Source organism: Ranitomeya imitator, chromosome 1, assembly GCF_032444005.1.
Source record: "Ranitomeya imitator isolate aRanImi1 chromosome 1, aRanImi1.pri, whole genome shotgun sequence".
NCBI lineage: Eukaryota > Metazoa > Chordata > Amphibia > Anura > Dendrobatidae > Ranitomeya > Ranitomeya imitator.
In genome coordinates this window covers 1,045,403,540-1,045,422,768 of record NC_091282.1, presented here as the reverse complement: position 1 = coordinate 1,045,422,768, position 19,229 = coordinate 1,045,403,540, and the positions used below count along the sequence as shown (strand labels likewise).

The following is a 19,229-nucleotide window of genomic DNA, read 5'->3' as shown; positions in this document are numbered from 1 at the left end:
GGGGGACACAGGTAACCATGGGACGTCCAAAAGCAGTCCCTAGGGCGGGATATTCTGCAGAAAAAGAGTTAGGTCGGCCGGTCAGAAACCGCCACCTGCAGTATCCTCCTACCCAGGCTCGCGTCCGCAGAAGCCTGAGTATGCACCTTGTAGAATTTGGCAAAGGTGTGAATGGATGACCACGTTGCGGTCTTGCAAACCTGCGAGGCTGACGCTTGGCGATGAACTGCCCAGGAAGTTCCCACAGCCCGGGTAGAGTGAGCCTTCACCCCCGACGGAGGCCGTTTGTCTTGAACACGGTATGCCTTCAGAACCGCCGAACGGATCCAACGAGCAATTGTGGAGTTGGAGGCGGGGAGCCCCTTTCGCCGCCCTTCCGAGTCGACGAACAGAGAATCGGCCTGACGAAAAGAGGCAGATAAATTCGTATAGCCCTGACCACATCTAACTTGTGAAGAGATTTCTCCAAGGGATGAACCGGGGAAGGGCACAAGGAAGGGAGGACAATGTCCTCATTGATGTGAAAAGCCAAAACCACCTCTGGTACAAAGGAAGGAACCGGACGAAGAACCACTTTGTCCTGATGCAGGACTAGAAAGGGAGAATGACAGGATAATGCCGCCAACTCAGACACTCTTCTAATGGAGGTGATGGCGACCAAAAAGGCTACCTTCCAGGATAGAAGCGAGAAGGAAATGTCCTGAATCGGTTCAAAGGGCGTATGCTGGAGGACGTCCAAAACGAGGTTGAGGTCCCAAGGTTCGACAGGAGGACGATAAGGGGGAGCTATATGAGCGACCCCCTGGATGAAGGTCCTCACCTGAGGCAGGGAGGCCAGGTCTCTTTGAAAAAGAATGGACAGAGCAGAAATCTGACCCTTCAAGGTGCTAAGGGAAAGACCCGAATTTATACCCGCTTGAAGGAAACTGAGAAGGGACAGAAGGGAAAAGGTCATAGGAAACAGATTGTTGTCCTGACACCACCGGAAAAAAGCCTTCCAACACCTGTGGTAAATACGCGAGGAAGCCAGTTTTCTCGCCCTTATAGTCTGGATGATGCTATGAGAAAACCCGCGTCCTTCAGGACCGCGGCCTCAACGGCCATCCGTTAAATTCAGAGACCGAGAATTTGGGTGGAAGAGGGGGTCCTGCGAAAGAAGGTCCAGACGATCCGGAAGCCTCCACGGAACGTCCGGTAGCATGTTCACCAGTTCCGCATACCAGGCCCTGCGAGGCCAATCCGGAGCTACTAAGAGCACGGGAACCCCTTCTGTCTTGATCTTTTTTTATGACCCTTTGGATCAAGGGGAGGGGTGGAAACAGATAGGGCATCTGGAACTGGGTCCACGAGATCACGAGAGCGTCGCATCCGACGGCCATCGGATCCCGAGATCTGGAGACGTATTGGGGAACCTTGTGGTTTGCCCGGGAAGCCATCAAGTCGATGTCTGGAACGCCCCACCGCTGGTAAATCTGGCTGAAGACTGCGAGAAGAAGAGACCACTCGCCCGCCACGATGCCCTGGCGACTCAGAAAGTTGGCTTCCCAATTGTCCACTCCTGGGATGTGGACAGCTGACAGAGGGAACGTGACCCTCCGCCCAACCCAGAATTTTTGCCACTTCCGCCATGACTTGCCTGCTGCGAGTCCGTCCCTGGTGGTTTATGTAAGCCACGGCTGTGGCGTTGTCCGACAATGCGGACCGGTTTCCGTGAAAGGAGAGACTCCCAGCGGATGAGGGCTAGGAAGATGGCTCTGATTTCCAAGAGGTTGATAGGGAGGCACACCTCCTGAGCAGTCCAGCGGCCCTGGGCCGTGAGGTGGAGAAAAACCGTTCCCCAACCTTGGAGGCTGGCGTCGGTGGTGATCACCTGCCAGCAGGGATGGAGAAATGACCTCCCGCGCAGAATGGAGGTGGACAGCGTCCACCGAGAGACTGTTTCACCCTGGGCGAGAGGCGAAACGGACGATCCAGGGAAAGTGGGTTCCTGTCCCAGGCTGACAGAAGGGCCAGCTGGAAGGGACGAGAGTGGAACTGAGCATAGGGGACCGCTTCCATGGAAGCGACCATTTTCTCCAGAACCCTCATGGCGAGGCGGAGAGACAGAGGATTCTGGCTCTTTAGAGCTCTGACCCACCGGCGAAGAGAAAGGAACTTCTCTTTGGGGAGAAAGACCTGAGCCTGAGAGGTATCGAATTCCATGCCCAGGAACTCCAGGCGCTGAGTTGGAATCAGGGAAGACTTCTGATAATTGATTAACCAGCCGAGGCGAAGAAGCGTATCCAGAGTAAGTTGGAGGCTCTGGCTGCAATCCTGACGGGATGGACCCTTGATCAAGAGGTCATTGAGGTATGGGATTACCAGAATCCCCTTCGAACGAAGAATGGCCATGACAGCTGCCATGACCTTCGTGAAGACCCTGGGCGAAGACGCCAGACCGAAGGGGAGGGCCGTGAACTGATAATGATGACCCTGGATCGCGAACCGGAGGAATCTCTGATGCCGTACGCAAATAGGAACGTGAAGGTACACATCTCGGATATCCATGGAACACAGAAACTCTCCCTGGTTCCATGGACGCGACCACCAAGCGTAGAGATTCCATCCTGAAGCGCCGAATCCGGAGATGGCGGTTCAGCTGCTTGAGATCCAAAATTGGAAGGAGAGAGCCGTCCTTTTTTGGAACCACGAACAGGTTTGAGTAAAAACCCAAAAACCGCTCGAGATAAGGCACCGGAACTACGACTCCTGAGGCAAGGAAAAGGACCGAAAAGGGTGAAAGGACTAGGGGCCCCTCCTGTTGAAGGGACGTTTGGGCTTGGACTGGGGTAAGGAGGTACTCTTACCCCCTGTAGCGTCCGAGATCATTTGATCCAACTGCGTGCTGAAGAGTCTAGAACCCTGGAAGGGCAGACCAGTGAGAGATTTCTTAGAAGCGGGGTCAGCGTTCCACGCTTTTAGCCAGAGAATCCGGCGAATGACCACAATGTTGTTATTAGCCCTGGTGGAGCAGGCCGCTGCATCAAGGGAGGCATTCATGAGGTATTTTCCCGCAAGAGAAATTTGATCCGCCAAATCAGACAGTTCCTCAGCAGGAGCAGAGGCCAAAATGCCCCTGCGCAGGGTCTTGGCCCAGGGCTGACACAGCCTTGGCTACCCAGGACGAGGCGAATCTAGGCAGAGGGAGGCTCCGGACGCCTCAAATGCCGATTTTGCTAAGGCTAGGTTCAGATTGCGTTAGTGCAATCCGTTTAGCGTCTAGCGCTAGCGGATTGTGCTAACGCAATGTGTTGTAAAGGGGTCGCGTTAAAAGTCCCCGCTCTCGCAGATCGGAGATCTGCAAGAGCGGGGAACGGACCGTGGGCGCGCCTCGGACGCTGCAAGCAGCGCCCGCAGCGCTCCACAAAACACCGGCACATCGCTAGAGCGTGCCGAAAATGGCACGCGCTAGTGATGCGCGTCCCCATTGCTGTTAATGGGCGCGTCCCCATTGCTGTTAATGGGCGCGCTAACGGACGCGTTGCAACGCGCCGTTAGCGCGGTCCCATTAACGCAATGGGAACCTAGCCTAATGCCTTGATTTGCCTGCCCGTGGGGTCCTTAAGGGAAGCCGCGTCCGGGATAGACAGAACCGTCTGCGAGGATAGCCTGGAGACGGGCGGGTCGACCTTAGGAGACTCGGACCATTTGGAGACAAGGTCGGAGTGAAAGGGGTATAGCACGTCAAGCAGTTTCCTGCCAGGGAAACACTTACCAGGGTTTTCCCAGTGTGTAGAGGTAGTGTTATCAAACTCCTTGTGATTAGGAAAAACCCTAGAGGGACGTTTAATCCGTTTAAACGCAACGGAGACGTCCTGAGAGCTTGCCTCATACCAAGCTCAAGCGCTTGAATGATAGCTGAAATAAGGCTATCGACCATCTCCTGTGTTCCGGAAGTCTGATCTGCATCAGAGTCAGATTCCGACTGAGAGGATAGGTCAGACCCGACGTCCGCCTGCGAGGAGGGGGAACGGGCAGATAGGGGAATCCCGTCCAGGGAACTGGAAGAGGATCTAGATAAGGTCCTTTTTCTGTCTCTTTTGTCCGGTCTGCCTCTGTGAGGGTCTTGGACAGGTGCGAGCGAATCGCCGTGTGAGGCGTTCGTGGCACTGGTGGCATTAGAGAGAAGCGGGATACGTTCAAGTCAGGTCGGACACTGATTGAGACATAGCAACAGCCGACTCCGGGGGAGGGGGGGTGCACTCATCCCGGGACCTAGGAGCTTCCTGAAGGACGGACATGGTGGGAGGAACGCAGGATGGGCAGAAAGGTGAAGGCTGACCTGAGGCCCACTTTTTCTTACAGAGAGCGCAGGCGTAATGGATGGCCGTAGTGGCAAAGGCCGGAGTGGGGTCGGACATAGGTGGATATTACCTTGGCCTCGAGCGGAGAAGTACTGCCGGGAGGAGTTGAGCCCGAGAGAGCAGTAGCGCTGAGCCAGCTGAAAAACAGCGACAGCGGTAGCCGCAGGTGCCTGTGTTTCCCTGAGATTCTTCTGTCCCACGCGGTGAGCCAAGCTGACAGGGAGCAGGAAGACACAAAAAAGAGCGCTGAGACAGCGCGACGCTGTGGGCGGGCACAAGCGCTGAAGGGGGAAGCAGGAGAAACGCCCTTAACAGCGCTGGAAAACTAATGGCCGCAATAATGCAGGCCGCCACAAGGGGGAGCGTAAGCGCCGAAAGAAGGTGAAGAAAAGGTGGGAGTGAGGAAAAAAAAAAAAAAAAAATCCTGGCCGCAATAATGCCGGCCGCCACCAGGGGGCGCAGAAGCGCCGAAAGGTGAAGAAAAGCCGGGAGAGAGAAAAAAAATGGCGGGCGCGCGCTGTTTGAATCCTGAGGAGGGAAGGAGAATCACCGGTGTGCAGTAATAGAAAAAAAAACGGCGCCAGAAACAAAAGGTAGCGACTCTGCTTCCCTGATGCAGCCCACTCCCCTAATAAAGATGGAGATATACCCCCATGTGATGACACCCCCCCCCTTAGAAGATCGCTTGCCAGGCGGAGTGCGGGCCGGGGGTGGGAGGGGTAGATGTTTTGAACTACCTGGGGTTGAGGAACGCATCAGGATCCCTTGTAGGATGGAGGGTCCTGGAAGAAGTCCTCCTTCCCGCGCCACGAACTCCGGCGCAGAAGACGGCGTCGACCCCTAACCAGGGGGAGAGGGTCACTGGAAGTGACCGCCGTCTTCCTCTCAGCCCACTCCGAGGAGAGGGATGAGAAGGGGAACGGGCAGGACTGGCCAGCGAGGAAAAAGGTCATCCTGAACACCCGAAAGGGTGACAGGGGACAAGTCCTGCCCAGCGGGTCCGAGAGGGTGCGATGTGGGTAATACCACACTGCTCTCTCGGTCGCTCAAAGTGGGGAAAACAGGGTGAGAAAAACTGCACCGTTAGCCTGAAGAAAAGAGTCTGAAAAAGAAAGGGAAAAGGTTAATAAACAAAACAAATCCCTGTAAAAAGAAATGCGGATCTGGGGTTAGATCCAGGTCCGCCTCCTACAGACTCTAAGCAAAAACTGAGTTGCCTGGTGCCTGTCGGAGGGTGTATACTGCCGGGGAGGAGTAACTTCTTTATTTGCATAGTGTCAGCCGCATGCACCCATGGTTACCTGTGTCCCCCAATGAGGTGAGAAAGAAATAATAGGCCCTGACAAAGTGGGCTACCAGGTCCTTTGCTGGTGGCTTCTTCCTCTAAAGACACCGAAATATCCACTCAGCCAGTCCCTGGCCACAGCAGTAACCGGCATGCTGAGCAGATATTTCTATACATTTCATGTATGTTGAGACTTGATCAGAGAGTAGAGACCAGAAATGGCCATATAAAAGGAGATGAGACATTCAGGGGGAACAGTGGGTATTATTATTATTAACTGGTTACAGCGAATCGCTTTTAACAAAAATTTTCATCGACATCTTTAAGGCTAAATTTCAGTCTGAAGAGATCAGTCTGTCAATGTCCACATTACACAGTTCCAATGACATAAGCTATTAAAGGGGTTGTTACCATTCAGAAAATTTTGGTCCATGGGTGCAGTTTTTTCTTTTTTAAACGCACAGTGGGCTCAGCAGCTCTGAGTGGGACATACCTTTACACCGGCAAAGCCACTGATCTCAGATAGGCCACCATGCTGTGACATCAGCACCAAACCATGCTATCGATCATAAGTGACACTACCTATCATCGTATCTGGCCTCCTGAAGAGCCGTGGCAGGCGAAACGCGTTGAGGCGTTCTCTATAGATGGCGGCAGTGCTGACATGCCGGCAGATGAGTACCGATAGCTTATGTATATACTAATATCTTGAGATGACATAGCAATTGGTGGTGCATCAGGGATACCTATTGAGGATGCTCCAGTGAATACGAACGAGTTGGTTCGGTCTGGCAGCAAATATATCCAATCTTTGGCAGCTACCTGCTTTTAGTCTAGTTATTTTTGTAGTACTATCTGCTATACTTATATTGGCATTCCACCTACCGTCATAGGTGTCTATCATCTTCCTTGTTCGTTCTGGGGTATAGGCTTTCGCTAGTACAGTTGATCTCTGTATAGTACTAGAGGACCCTTTAGATGCTGGGTAGAGGTGACCATTAAGTGGTATAGGGTACACCAGGGCCCCTAGGGACAGTCATCGTGGAGCGGGGGCGCCAGTACGTTCCCCCTAGGGTGTCAACCTCCGCAGCTAGGTAGGGGAGCATCTAGTGTATCTGACTAGGGTCATATAGCCATCCCCATTAGTTCAATGGTGTTTTTATAGCACGTGTTTTTGTGCTTTTTGGTTTGTTTGTGTTTATTGGTCACTAAGGGTTGGGTTCGTCGCCTTGATTTTAACAATAAATAGTGGTTTTATATGTTTTTTGAGGTCTACTTTATGATTTAAGACATCAGCACCAAAGCCAACACCGGACACCAAGAGCAGCAGTGGAGACACAGCAATGGACCAAGACATGATGAGTAAAGGGCTTTTTGTTTTTTTAAATTGAATAAGAAACTGCGCTTGGGGACTAAGATTTTCTGAAAGGGGACAACTCCATTAACTATGCCAATGATATTTTAAGTATAAAGTAAGACCAAACTAGGAATAATAATAGGTGTAATTTCAACTAAAGAAACGCTGAAGCATTCCAATGAAACCTGAGGATTTAGTACCTTAGTCAATGGGCACATACAGTGCTTGAAATGCATTAACATTCGATGACGACAGCTCTATGTGCCACACACTTGTAAGGGATGTCACCGTTTTACTGACTTACACTAGGGTCAAAACTATGGTAATGAAATTAGAAAAAAACCTTTTACCCTCCTTTTAATATTCAATTTGCCTTAACACTACTTGTCATTGAAAATGGCGCAAGAACAAGAATATATTGGAGGCCTCTTTTCACTGAAATAGGAGGATCCGGAAATCATTTTTGATAAAAAGAAGAAACAGTCTATTGGTGTGCATCGCACATACTTAATGAAAGTACAGAACAAAGCAGCTCATTGCCCAAAAATAAATATTCAGGTTACCTGTATCACACCGTGAAGGCATTCTACTAGATCTCTGCTCCACTCTGCAAACATCTCCATTCGTCAAGGAACTCCACATTTTCCCCCTGCTCGATGCTCTTAATTCTAGTCTATCCGCCTCTTGATAATTGTGTTTCAAGCCATTCTGTTCAGTAACCCTGTGTTGAAGTGGAGATAAAAATGAGTTCTTTACAATGGAAGGTAAAGCTACATACATTTTCCAACTATAGTTTATTGATGATTTTCAGTGCGGAATCTGCATACAAATTCACAGAAAACCCAGCACATGTATGAAAATTGTCAAAGTAAACCATCATATGTAAAGAAAAAAGAAACAATGTAACAGAATGGTGAATGCAATCCTGAGAACAAATGATAAAGAGAACCTGTCACCATGAAAATTCAGTGTAATCTGCATACACAATGTTATGCAGAAGGGGTACCGGAGTAGCTAAATAATTAGTTTTAAGATGACAGATTCTGTATAATCTGGTTTTTAATCATTTAAACCTCTGCTCGTTCTGGGATCTTTGGTCAAGTAGGCGGTCCTATCAGTAACTGACAGATTTCATTGTATAAGAGTGCATCGCACACTGGAGCCAAAATCACAGAAAGCAAAGAGGTTTAAATGATTAAAAAGATGGAATTACTTACTGGTAATGAGATTTTCCAGAACGCATGACATCACCCACAGAGAGGGGAACCACACTTCAAGGAAACCTATAGAATAAAAGAGCAGACCCTCTCCAAAGCATCAAGTGGTTTCTTGTCCTTGGAGGGGGAACCTACAAATGGGATGATCATCATGGGACAGGATAATGGCTACTTACCCAGGCCCTGGCTCGGTCACACTTGGAAGCAGTCTGGTAGGACCTGCAAGCGCCACAGCCGTTTCCCTTGAAAAAAACTTACAGTGTGCAAAGGCTTGGCTGCAGCACAATTAATTGATGTGACTGACCGCGGCTGCATAATCCTGGGTCAGCGCATGTTGGGGGGCATGTCACACTATGAGGGTGCCATGAAGGCATATCAGGAGAACCGTAAGTCGTGGATCCACTTCCATGGTAATGCTGGGGGGTGGAGGTGCCGAATTCAAAATGGCAGCGCTGCATATTGTGGTGGATTTTAATGATTTCAGGATATACTGAATCTCATCACAAAAATTTATCCCCCTGTTCTATAACATGGTGCCTGCAGATTGGACAGCATTTTCATGGTGACAGCTTCCCTTTAAATATAAGTTATACACATTATATATAGTGTTCTAATTAATGCTTGCTCTCAGAAATGCTTATAATGTCTTGTGCGAATAATGTATCCTGTAACTTCCTTTTTACTGAACTGATGTGTAAGTATTTTTTTTACATGATTGCCCACAAAGAATTGTATTTATGTACTTCTGAGTACAACATTTCCTGCCATGGGTTGTACTGGTTACTGGAATGTTAGAGAAAATAGGGAACTGGAGAAACTTCTGTCTCCTGTTCGGCAAAATAAAGTCTTCTCAGAAATAAAGAATTAACATATTATATTGCCAAAAGACAAAAAAAAAAAAAAAAAAACACCACACAAAAACAAAAATTGGGATTTTTGTGTACTCACCGTAAAATCCTTTTCTCCGAGCCATTCATTGGGGGACACAGACCGTGGGTGTATGCTGCTGCCAATAGGAGGCTGACACTAAGTGATACAAAAAAAAAATAGCTCCTCCCCTGCAGTATAAACCCTCCTGCTGGCTCTCAGCTAACCAGTTCGGTGCAAAAGCAGTAGGAGATCAATAACAATATATGAGCGTATAGCATGTCATATTATATATGAGAGTATAGCATGTCAGATTATAAAAAACAATCATAAGCTAATAACAGGGTGGGAGCTGTGTCCCCCAATGAATGGATCGGAGAAAAGGATTTTACGGTGAGTACACAAAAATCCCTATTTCTCCTTCGCCTCATTGGGGGACACAGACCGTGGGACGTCCCAAAGCAGTCCCTGGGTGGGGACAACAACAGATCAGGCCCTGTGTAACCGCTACTTACAAGTGCGCCACCGCGGCCTCCAGAGTCCGCCTGCCCAGACTCACATCTGTGGAAGTGTGGGAATTATAGTGCTTCAAGAATGCATGCGGACTGGACGAATCCGCAAGCTTGCAGGCGTGCCTTGCTGACGCCTGGTGCCTAGAACCCTTGATAGACAGGGAGATAGGCTGACATCTAGCACGGAAGGACTCCTGGATGGTGAAAAGAATTCACCATGTTATCATGGTCGATGAAACGGCTAAACCCTTCCTGAAAATGTCAGGAAGCCTTCCTCTACCGTCAGGAAGCCCAAATAAAACGTCCAACCTTCAGAAGGACGCCGTCTTCAAGACGTACCTACTCAGAGCACTCACTCCGTCCAGAATATGGGGGATCTTATTCTATTTTGTGGACTGGAGCCAAAAGAGATGAGGGAAGAACTATGCCCTCATAACAGTGGTAATACAGTACCACCTTGGTAACAAGGGATGGAGATGGCCTGAGGACAACCTTGCCTCGAAGGAAATAAGGGAAAAAAGTCTGAAAGAGCAGAGAAGCTAGCTCCGAAGACTCGTCAGAGTGAGAATATTGCAGAGGAGAACGGGACGACTTTCCCTGATAGTAAAGTCTGCCCGGATGAAAAAGGAGCCTACTGTAAGGCTCCTAGGAATAATAAGGTCCCAATGATCTAACGGTATGCGATAAGGAAGAACTACGTGTGAAAACTCCCTGTGAGAAAGTCTCTACTTGCGGTTGTGCTGCGATAAGGCGAGAAGATACTAGCTCCGCAAACAAAAAAACGGACGTGGTCAGTGCGGATCTCTGAGGATCACTGGGGCCCATTTCTGCTTCCGAAAGGCTTTTGGAAACAGTGGAAGGGGAGTTAAGGAAACTGGTACCACGGCAGAACCAGAGCATGGAGAGCGATGGCTCTTGGATCTCGAGGCCGAACCACGAACTCGAGTACATTGGCCTTCAGTCTGGATGTCATCCCACCTACAACTGGAGAGCTCCAGTAAGGACAGATCTGATGGAAGACTTCGGGGTGAAGTTCCCACTGACTTGAGGCGGAACCCTGACGGCTGAATTTGTTTGCCGTTCAGAGTTCTACTTCTGGGATATATACTGCCGAGATCACCGAATAATAGACTTCGGCCCATCAGAGAAAGTGAGGTACCTCGGTCATGGCGCCTGACCGTGGGTACCTGCTAGATGACTGACGTAAGGCACCGCCGTGGCATTATCCAATTGAATTCGGATAGGGAGACCCGCCAGAAGGCAGTTGACCTGCTGTAAGACTATCGTTCGGATCTCCAGAACAATGATGGGGAGAAGAAGACTGGCATTGGAAGTTACTAATAACCATTGAACCGGGAGAAAGGCCCTGGATGAAGAAGGAGCTCAGAGACTATTGTCTGAAAGTCTGCTTGACTTGCTGAAAACGAGCGGAGCGAAGGAAACCGCTTCCATTGTCGTCACCATTTTTGCTCAGAACTCTCTTAGCAAATTGAATAAAATGAGGGGGTGAGTAATCAAGTCCTCAGAACTCTCCTTGCGCGAGCTCCCTGTTGAAGGGCCATGACCTTGTCTCGAGGAAGAATTACCATCCTTCTAGAAGTGTGCAGGATCATCCTCAAAAAGGATATCTGCTGGGCTGGAAATGAGGAGAACTTGTCTAAGTGTAGCTGCCAGCCCAGGAGAGAAGGTATCGCAAGAGATATAGACGACTCAGCGTAGTCCTGGAAGGGCGGCTAGACAGACCAAACAGGGCAGGACGAGCACACCTCTAGAGTGCAAGAGAAACATGACATCCGCCATGACCCGAGCGAACACTCTGGGTGCGGAAGCAAGGCCGAAGGACAAGGTTGTGACTTGAAAATGCTGTTGACGAATGGAAAGGCGAAGGAATTTTTGCAGAGGGCAAGCAACCCGAATGTCGATGGATGCCGGAAACTGCACCTTTTTCTGTTGAAGTAATGGCTGAGCGGAGGGACTCCATCCAAAGAAGGAGGACCATGTCAAAGGTTGTTAGAAGTTTGAGGTCCAGGGTCGATCTTACTTTTCGTTCCCCTGTTTGGAACCAAGATCCCTTAGATCTAGACTGTGCTGGACAATCCTTATACAATCCTTTGTCAGTCTCCCGCTCAAAAGATTTGATTGGCCAGTTGTTGCTGGTGTGAATCAAGGTAGTTAAGGTCTCCAGCCAGGAGACCATTGCTCTAGCAATCCATGCGGCCGCTAGGGAGGATAGAGCGCTGGACCCGAAGCCGCAAGACGGAACGAACCAGATTTGCTATCTGACAGTCCGTGGTATTTTTAATTGATGACCCATCAGGTAGGGATACTGGTAGGTATACCACAGGAGATTCTACCCGGTTAAACTGCCCCATGGCAGAATGTGCGGCTGCATCCAGCAGGTCATAGTCTCTTGCCATCTCCTCTTTTCACGGTGCAGAGATAAAAATTAGGAACCCTCGATCCATCAACCTCTTAACAGGAAGTGGAGAGGAATTGTCCGCCCTCTTGCATCATCCACTAAATAGTGGTGATGCAGAGGGGGGAGCTCGTACGCCAAAAAGGGTGCCTCTATATGTCCACAGAGTTCAGGTCTCCAGGTGGACAGGACAGATTGTCTGGCGTTAGGCCTGGATGCAGAAGAGGAAACATGGAGACGACACTCCGTGTGCTCGTCTGTTGATGGTGTGGGGAGATCGGTGCCCTTTAAAGGACCCGTCACCCTTAAAAAACAGGCCAGGCATGGCATCCCACGTAGAGGCTTCTGTCCAGTGAATCGCTTATCCGAATTGAATGGCAAATGCTCTCGAGGGAGTTTAGTCTCTGAAGCTCTGGCAAGCTCAGGCAATATCCAATCCATATTCAGAGCCTTGTTGTCATCAAATCATTGGTGAGGGAGCAGGAAATGAAAAACTTCAGTTTTCTAGATGCCTGTATGTTTCTAGAATACTTGCGGCCCCTGCTAGCCGATGGCTCCCATGTAGGATAGGGACCATGTATATTGGTCCTGCGAGCACTCCAAACACAGAGGGTACACAGAGGGATTCAATCTCTTGGTCCGAGAACCATGGATTGGTCAGTGAAGAAGTCCACTGAGGAGAACTAGAGGATAAAGCTGGGGTCGGCGGCGGAGGGCTCCTCGGACTGATCAAGCGCCTTTAAGACCAGGGAATACTGGTCATGCACCTTTAAGACCAGGGAATACTGGTCATGCGCCTTTAAGACCAGGAAATACTGGTCATGCACCTTTAAGACCAGGGAATACTGGCCATGCGCCTTTAAGACCGGGGAATACTGGCCATGCGCCTTTAAGACCGGGGAATACTGGTCATGCGCCTTTAAGACCAGAGAATACTGGTCATGCACCTTTAAGACCAGAGAATACTGGTCGTGCACCTTTAAGACCAGAGAATACTGGTCATGCACCTTTAAGACCAGAGAATACTGGTCATGCACCTTTAAGACCAGAGAATACTGGTCATGCACCTTTAAGACCAGAGAATACTGGTCATGCACCTTTAAGAGCAGGGAATACTGGTCATGCACCTTTAAGAGCAGGGAATACTGGTCATGCACCTTTAGGACCAGGGAATACTGGTCATGCACCTTTAAGACCAGGGAATACTGGTCATGCACCTTTAAGACCAGAGAATACTGGTCATGCACCTTTAAGACCAGAGAATACTGGTCATGCACCTTTAAGACCAGAGAATACTGGTCATGCACCTTTAAGACCAGAGAATACTGGTCATGCACCTTTAAGTCCAGGGAATACTGGTCATTCACCTTTAAGACCAGAGAATACTGGTCATGCACCTTTAAGACCAGAGAATACTGGTCATGCACCTTTAAGACCAGAGAATACTGGTCATGCACCTTTAAGACCAGAGAATACTGGACATGCACCTTTAAGACCAGAGAATACTGGTCATGCACCTTTAAGACCAGAGAAAACTGGTCATGCACCTTTAAGACCAGAGAAAACTGGTCATGCACCTTTAAGACCAGGGAATACTGGTCATGCACCTTTAAGACCAGAGAAAACTGGTCATGCACCCAGGGAATACTGGTCATGCGCCTTTAAGACCAGGGAATACTGGTCATGCGCCTTTAAGACTGGGAATCCTGGCCACATGCCTTTAAGACCAGGGAATACTGGTCATGTGCTTTTAAGACCAGGAAATACTGGTCATGTGCCTTTAAGACCAGAGAATACTGGTCATGCACCTTTAAGACCAGATAAAACTGGTCATGCACCTTTAAGACCAGGGAATACTGGTCATGCGCCTTTAAGACCAGGGAATACTGGTCATGCGCCTTTAAGACTGGGAATCCTGGCCACATGCCTTTAAGACCAGGGAATACTGGTCATGTGCTTTTAAGACCAGGAAATACTAGTCATGTGCCTTTAAGACCAGGTACTTCCTTACCCGGGTACTGATGTAGAGTCGATGTGCCCCTTTAATGCAAAAATACTGTCACCCCAGTGTGAGCTGGCCGGGTGGATCAAGATGGCCACCGGGAGCTGCAGAGTTGATAAAATCTCGCAGAGAGCGAGAAGCGCCAATTTGGGGGGCGGAGCCACAGACACAATGTTGAATAGGCCTAAGCCAGGGCCTAAATTTCTGTAGCCGGCGGAAGTCACCAGTGGGTCGTTCCAGGCAAGACTTCCAGGATGCGGCCTACAAATCGGCCGAAGCCAGGGTTGCAGCCATCCAGAGCGTTACCTCAGAGAGGTGGGCCACAGGGAAGTGGCTGAGGCTGCCTGTCAGCATGTGGATATCCCTCTGAAGATGGATCCACTCACCATTGATGCGCGTCCCGGCATGGAGCCGCCGCGGATGTGGGTTTCAGCGCTGTTCTGAGCAGCGTGGACGGTGCAGGGATAAACCGCAATCCATCATCCGTTTGTTAGGGAGGTGGAGAGGAACCGTCCGCCTCCTTGTGCCATCCGCTTTCACAGTGGTGGGACAGTGGGGGCTGCTCGGACGCCATAGAGGGGGGCCTCTGTACAGCCACGGAGTTCAGTCCGGGTGGACAGGGCCAGTTGTCCGGCATTAGGCCTGGCTCCAGGAGAGGATACATGGAGGCGACACTCCATGTGGTCGCCTGCTGTGGGGAGATCGGGACCATGAAAGGAACCGTCGCCCCTGAAGTGAGCTCAGGCATGGCTTCCCACGTCGCAGGAGAAGGTACGAGGAGGTATACTCGCCGTGCTCGCCTGTTGATGGTTCGGGGGAGATCGGAACCTTGAAAGGAACCGTCGCCCCCTTCACTCCGTTAATTAAAAAATAAAAATTTACAGAAAAGTAAACAATAAAATAAAAACGTTGGGGTCTGAAACAGACCCATGTGCCTCCTACAGACACTAAGCAAGAACTGGTTAGCTGAGAGCCAGCAGGAAGGTGTATACTGCAGGGGAGGAGCCGAGAGTCAGCAGGAGGGTGTATACTGCAGGAGAGGAGCCGAGAGCCAGCAGGAGGGTGTATACTGCAGGGTAGGAGCCGAGAGCCAGCAGGAGGGTGTATACTGCAGGGGAGGAGCAGAGAGCCAGCAGGAGGGTGTATACTGCAGGGGAGGAGCCGAGAGCCAGCAGGAGGGCGTATACTGCAGGGGAGGAGCCGAGAGCCAGCAGGAGGGCGTATACTGCAGGGGAGGAGCCGGGAGCCAGCAGGAGGGTGTATACTGCAGGGGAGGAGCACAGAGCCAGCAGGAGGGAGTACACTGCAGGGGAGGAGCTGAGAGCCAGCAGGAGGGTGTATACTGCAGGGTAGGAGCCGAGAGCCAGCAGGAGGGTGTATACTGCAGGGGAGGAGCCGAGAGCCAGCAGGAGGGTGTATACTGCAGGGTAGGAGCCGAGAGCCAGCAGGAGGGTGTATACTGCAGGGGAGGAGCCGAGAGCCAGCAAGAGGGAGTACACTGCAGGGGAGGAGCTGAGAGCCAGCAGGAGGGTGTATACTGCAGGGGAGGAGCTGAGAGCCAGCAGGAGGGTGTATACTGCAGGGGAGGAGCTGAGAGCCAGCAGGAGGGTGTATACTGCAGGGGAGGAGCCGAGAGCCAGCAGGAGGGAGTACACTGCAGGGGAGGAGCTGAGAGCCAGCAGGAGGGTGTATACTGCATGGGAGGAGCCGAGAGCCAGCAGGAGGGTGTATACTGCAGGGGAGGAGCCGAGAGCCAGCAGGAGGGAGTACACTGCAGGGGAGGAGCTGAGAGCCAGCAGGAGGGTGTATACTGCAGGGGAGGAGCTGAGAGCCAGCAGGAGGGTGTATACTGCAGGGGAGGAGCTGAGAGCCAGCAGGAGGGTGTATACTGCAGGGGAGGAGCCGAGAGCCAGCAGGAGGGAGTACACTGCAGGGGAGGAGCTGAGAGCCAGCAGGAGGGTGTATACTGCATGGGAGGAGCCGAGAGCCAGCAGGAGGGTGTATACTGCAGGGGAGGAGCCGAGAGCCAGCAGGAGGGAGTACACTGCAGGGGAGGAGCTGAGAGCCAGCAGGAGGGTGTATACTGCAGGGGAGGAGCTGAGAGCCAGCAGGAGGGTGTATACTGCAGGGGAGGAGCTGAGAGCCAGCAGGAGGGTGTATACTGCAGGGGAGGAGCCGAGAGCCAGCAGGAGGGAGTACACTGCAGGGGAGGAGCTGAGAGCCAGCAGGAGGGTGTATACTGCAGGGGAGGAGCCGAGAGCCAGCAGGAGGGTGTATACTGCAGGGGAGGAGATCACTTTTTTTTTGTATCACTTAGTGTCAGCCTCCTATTGGCAGCAGCATACACCCTACACGGTCTGTGTCCCCCAATGAGGCGAAGGAGAAAACTGCGATTAAGGGTGTCCTTAGTGCATGCGGGGTGCTTCTGATGAATAAAATACTAGATAAAAGTCCTATTATGCAGCGGAAGGACCGTACTGATCCTGCATATGTGGTGGCTGGGGAGCGATGTACACACGTTTTGTTAAAATAGCTATAAAGTAGTAAGGTATGGAAACCCAGAAGTCATAGCCCTGCATGCACTAATGACGCCCTTAGAAACAGGAAGCGAAAGCCACTGTGACCGGCTGGTATCTACTGAAGTGTTGCAGCGGGCACCTTGCAGGGAAGACGCTGTTCTTTTTCTTATTTTTCCTGGCACAGGCTCTGTTTTTATTCCAATTAAAATTTGGAAATATTCCGTCTCTTTTTTCCACTGGACTCTTTTTCCGAAATGGCTCTTCATTCTAAAGAGAAACACACAGTGTATAAGTAACAGAGGCACAAGATTATGGGAAAGGGCACTGCAACGAACATCACAAATGTAAACTGTTAATACAAAGCAAGGGTGGAGAAGAAACAATCCATACAATCCGGTTTTACAAGTAGATGGGATCATCTCTCGCGGTTCTTGCTGTAAAGTAAAACAAACTGCACCTTTAGGATACATATTACTTCATGTCTGTTACATGCAGGAATCACACAAATCTCACAGGACACCAACTGCACTTTCTTTGGCTTCGGAATGAGGCTTAGAAGGTCTCCTCACTGTATGAATAACGGGCATGTTGGATTTCACATCAGCTCATTTTACTGTGATTAACGGTGTCAGACGAATCCGGCAGCCGCTCATCTCCCATTATCCATCAATATATTATGCCTGGTTGACCAAAACAAACAAGCATGCGACTAGAACAACCAGGAACGTTATTCAATAGTTACGGTATGTAATGCTTACTTTGCCAATTTAAAGCTTACGTTGCATTGGTCTTATGACTCTTATGGTCAGTCGCTCTGCTGGCCACTTTTTTTATGTCCTGAGCCACTATTTACTACGCACGAAAATGTATTAGAGGGGTTGTCTGGTTTTGTTAAGAAAAATATGGGGAATTCGCTGCTTGCTTTAAAATGGCAAAACAAGCAATAGTAACTTACCGAAGCCTCTCTACTGCCACCCACTGGAAATATTTGTATTTTACTCACATATAGGGCCATTCGTTCCACAGCACTCTACAGATGTCACTGTCCCCCACAGGGAATCTCAAGCGTGAACCCCTATGTCTTTAGTGTGTGGAAGGAAATCCAAGCAAATAAGGGGAGAACATACACAGCTCCTTGCACATGTTGTCCTTGGTGGGATTTGAACTCAGGAACCCAGCGCTACAAGGCTGCAGTGCTAACCACTGAGCCACCGTGCTGGTATTAGCAAGGATGCAGCGGTGGGTGAAGTGACATCTACAACATGTAACAGACTGATTGGGACTGGCATCACAAAAAGTAAAAAAGTAGGGTGCTACAGATATAAGAGCTCAACACAACCCAAGCAAGACATGCATCCAGCAAAATAACTTATGTCCCTCCAAATACATATATATATATATTTATTATATATATGTGTGTATATATTATATATGTATACTAGCTGTACTACCCAGCTTCGCACAGGTTAATAAATGCTGTTAGCAAAATAGAATGTGAATAAAATTTATTCTGCACACAAAAACCACAAAACAAATAAATAGAAATGTAATTATTAAAAGGCAAAAATGAAGTTCATTGGCCCTAGAGGAAGCAGCTCTTGTTCTCTTGTCTGCAAGCCTCGATTCCCTCTGCGCAGAAAGTTCATTGGCTCTTGAGGAAGCAGCTCTTGTTCTCATGCGTGTCAGCCTTGTTTCTCGGTCTTCACATTTTTCATTGGCCCGTAATGCAGCTTTTCTTTTCGCATCAGCTGACATTCGTGCCATGGAATACCTTTACTTATGAGGCATTATTGTGGTAAAAATAGTCTGTAACTGGCAGTTTCTATATCCTCTCACATAGAGGTAATGTTACTGACATCAGCCTTTCCACTAACACACCCTGACATGCTACTACCCCACACAAACTTTGTTATACTAAGAATGTCCTTTGTTGCCTATATTAACCCCATTCTGCCCTCGGACGGGATAGTACGTCCGAGGTCAGAACCCTCGCTTTGATGCAGGCTCCGGCGGTGAGCCCGCATCAAAGCCGGGACATGTCAGCAGTTTTGAACAGCTGACGTGTGCCCGCAATAGTGGCGGGTGAAATCGCGATTCACCTGTCGCTATTAACTAGTTAAATGCCGCTGTCAAACGCAGACAGCGGCATTTAACCGGCGCTTCCAGCCATCAGGCCGAAAATGAGCGCATCGCTGACCCCCGTCACATGATCGAGGGTCAGCGATGCTTCTGCATAGTAACCATAGAGGTCCTTGAGACCTCTATGGTTACTGATGCTGGTTTGCTGTGAGCGCCACCCGGTGGTCGGCGCTCATAGCACACCTGCATTTCAGCTACATAGCAGCGATCTGATGATCGCTGCTGTGTAGCAGAGCTGATCGATTTGTGCCAGCTTCTAGCCTCCCATGGAGGCTATTGAAACATGGCAAAGGTAAAAAAAAAAAAAAATGAAAAAAAAAAAAATATATATAAAAGTTTAAATCACCCCCCTTCGCCCCATTCAAAATAAAAATAAAAAAAATCAAACCTACACATATTTGGTATCGCCACGTTCAGAATCGCCCGATCAGTAAAAAAAAAAAAGCATTAACCTGATCGCTAAATAGCGTAGCGAGAAAAAAATTAGAAACACCAGAATTACGCTTTTTTGGTCGCTGCAACATTGCATTAAAATGCAATAACGGACGATCAAAATAACATATCTGCACAAA

General features: G+C 49.7%; 1 protein-coding gene across 1 annotated transcript in view; it reads right to left on the bottom strand.

Moving 5' to 3' along the window:
• Window positions 1-19,229, bottom strand: part of TMEM131L (transmembrane 131 like) — a 203,978-nt gene that overhangs the window by 12,326 nt on the left and 172,423 nt on the right. Inside the window, exons 27-28 of the mRNA XM_069744093.1 lie at window positions 16,658-16,785; window positions 7,549-7,706 (exon numbers count right to left, since the gene is read on the bottom strand). Of these exons, the coding sequence (XP_069600194.1) occupies window positions 7,549-7,706; window positions 16,658-16,785 (286 nt within the window). The remainder of the gene's footprint in view (window positions 1-7,548; window positions 7,707-16,657; window positions 16,786-19,229) is intronic.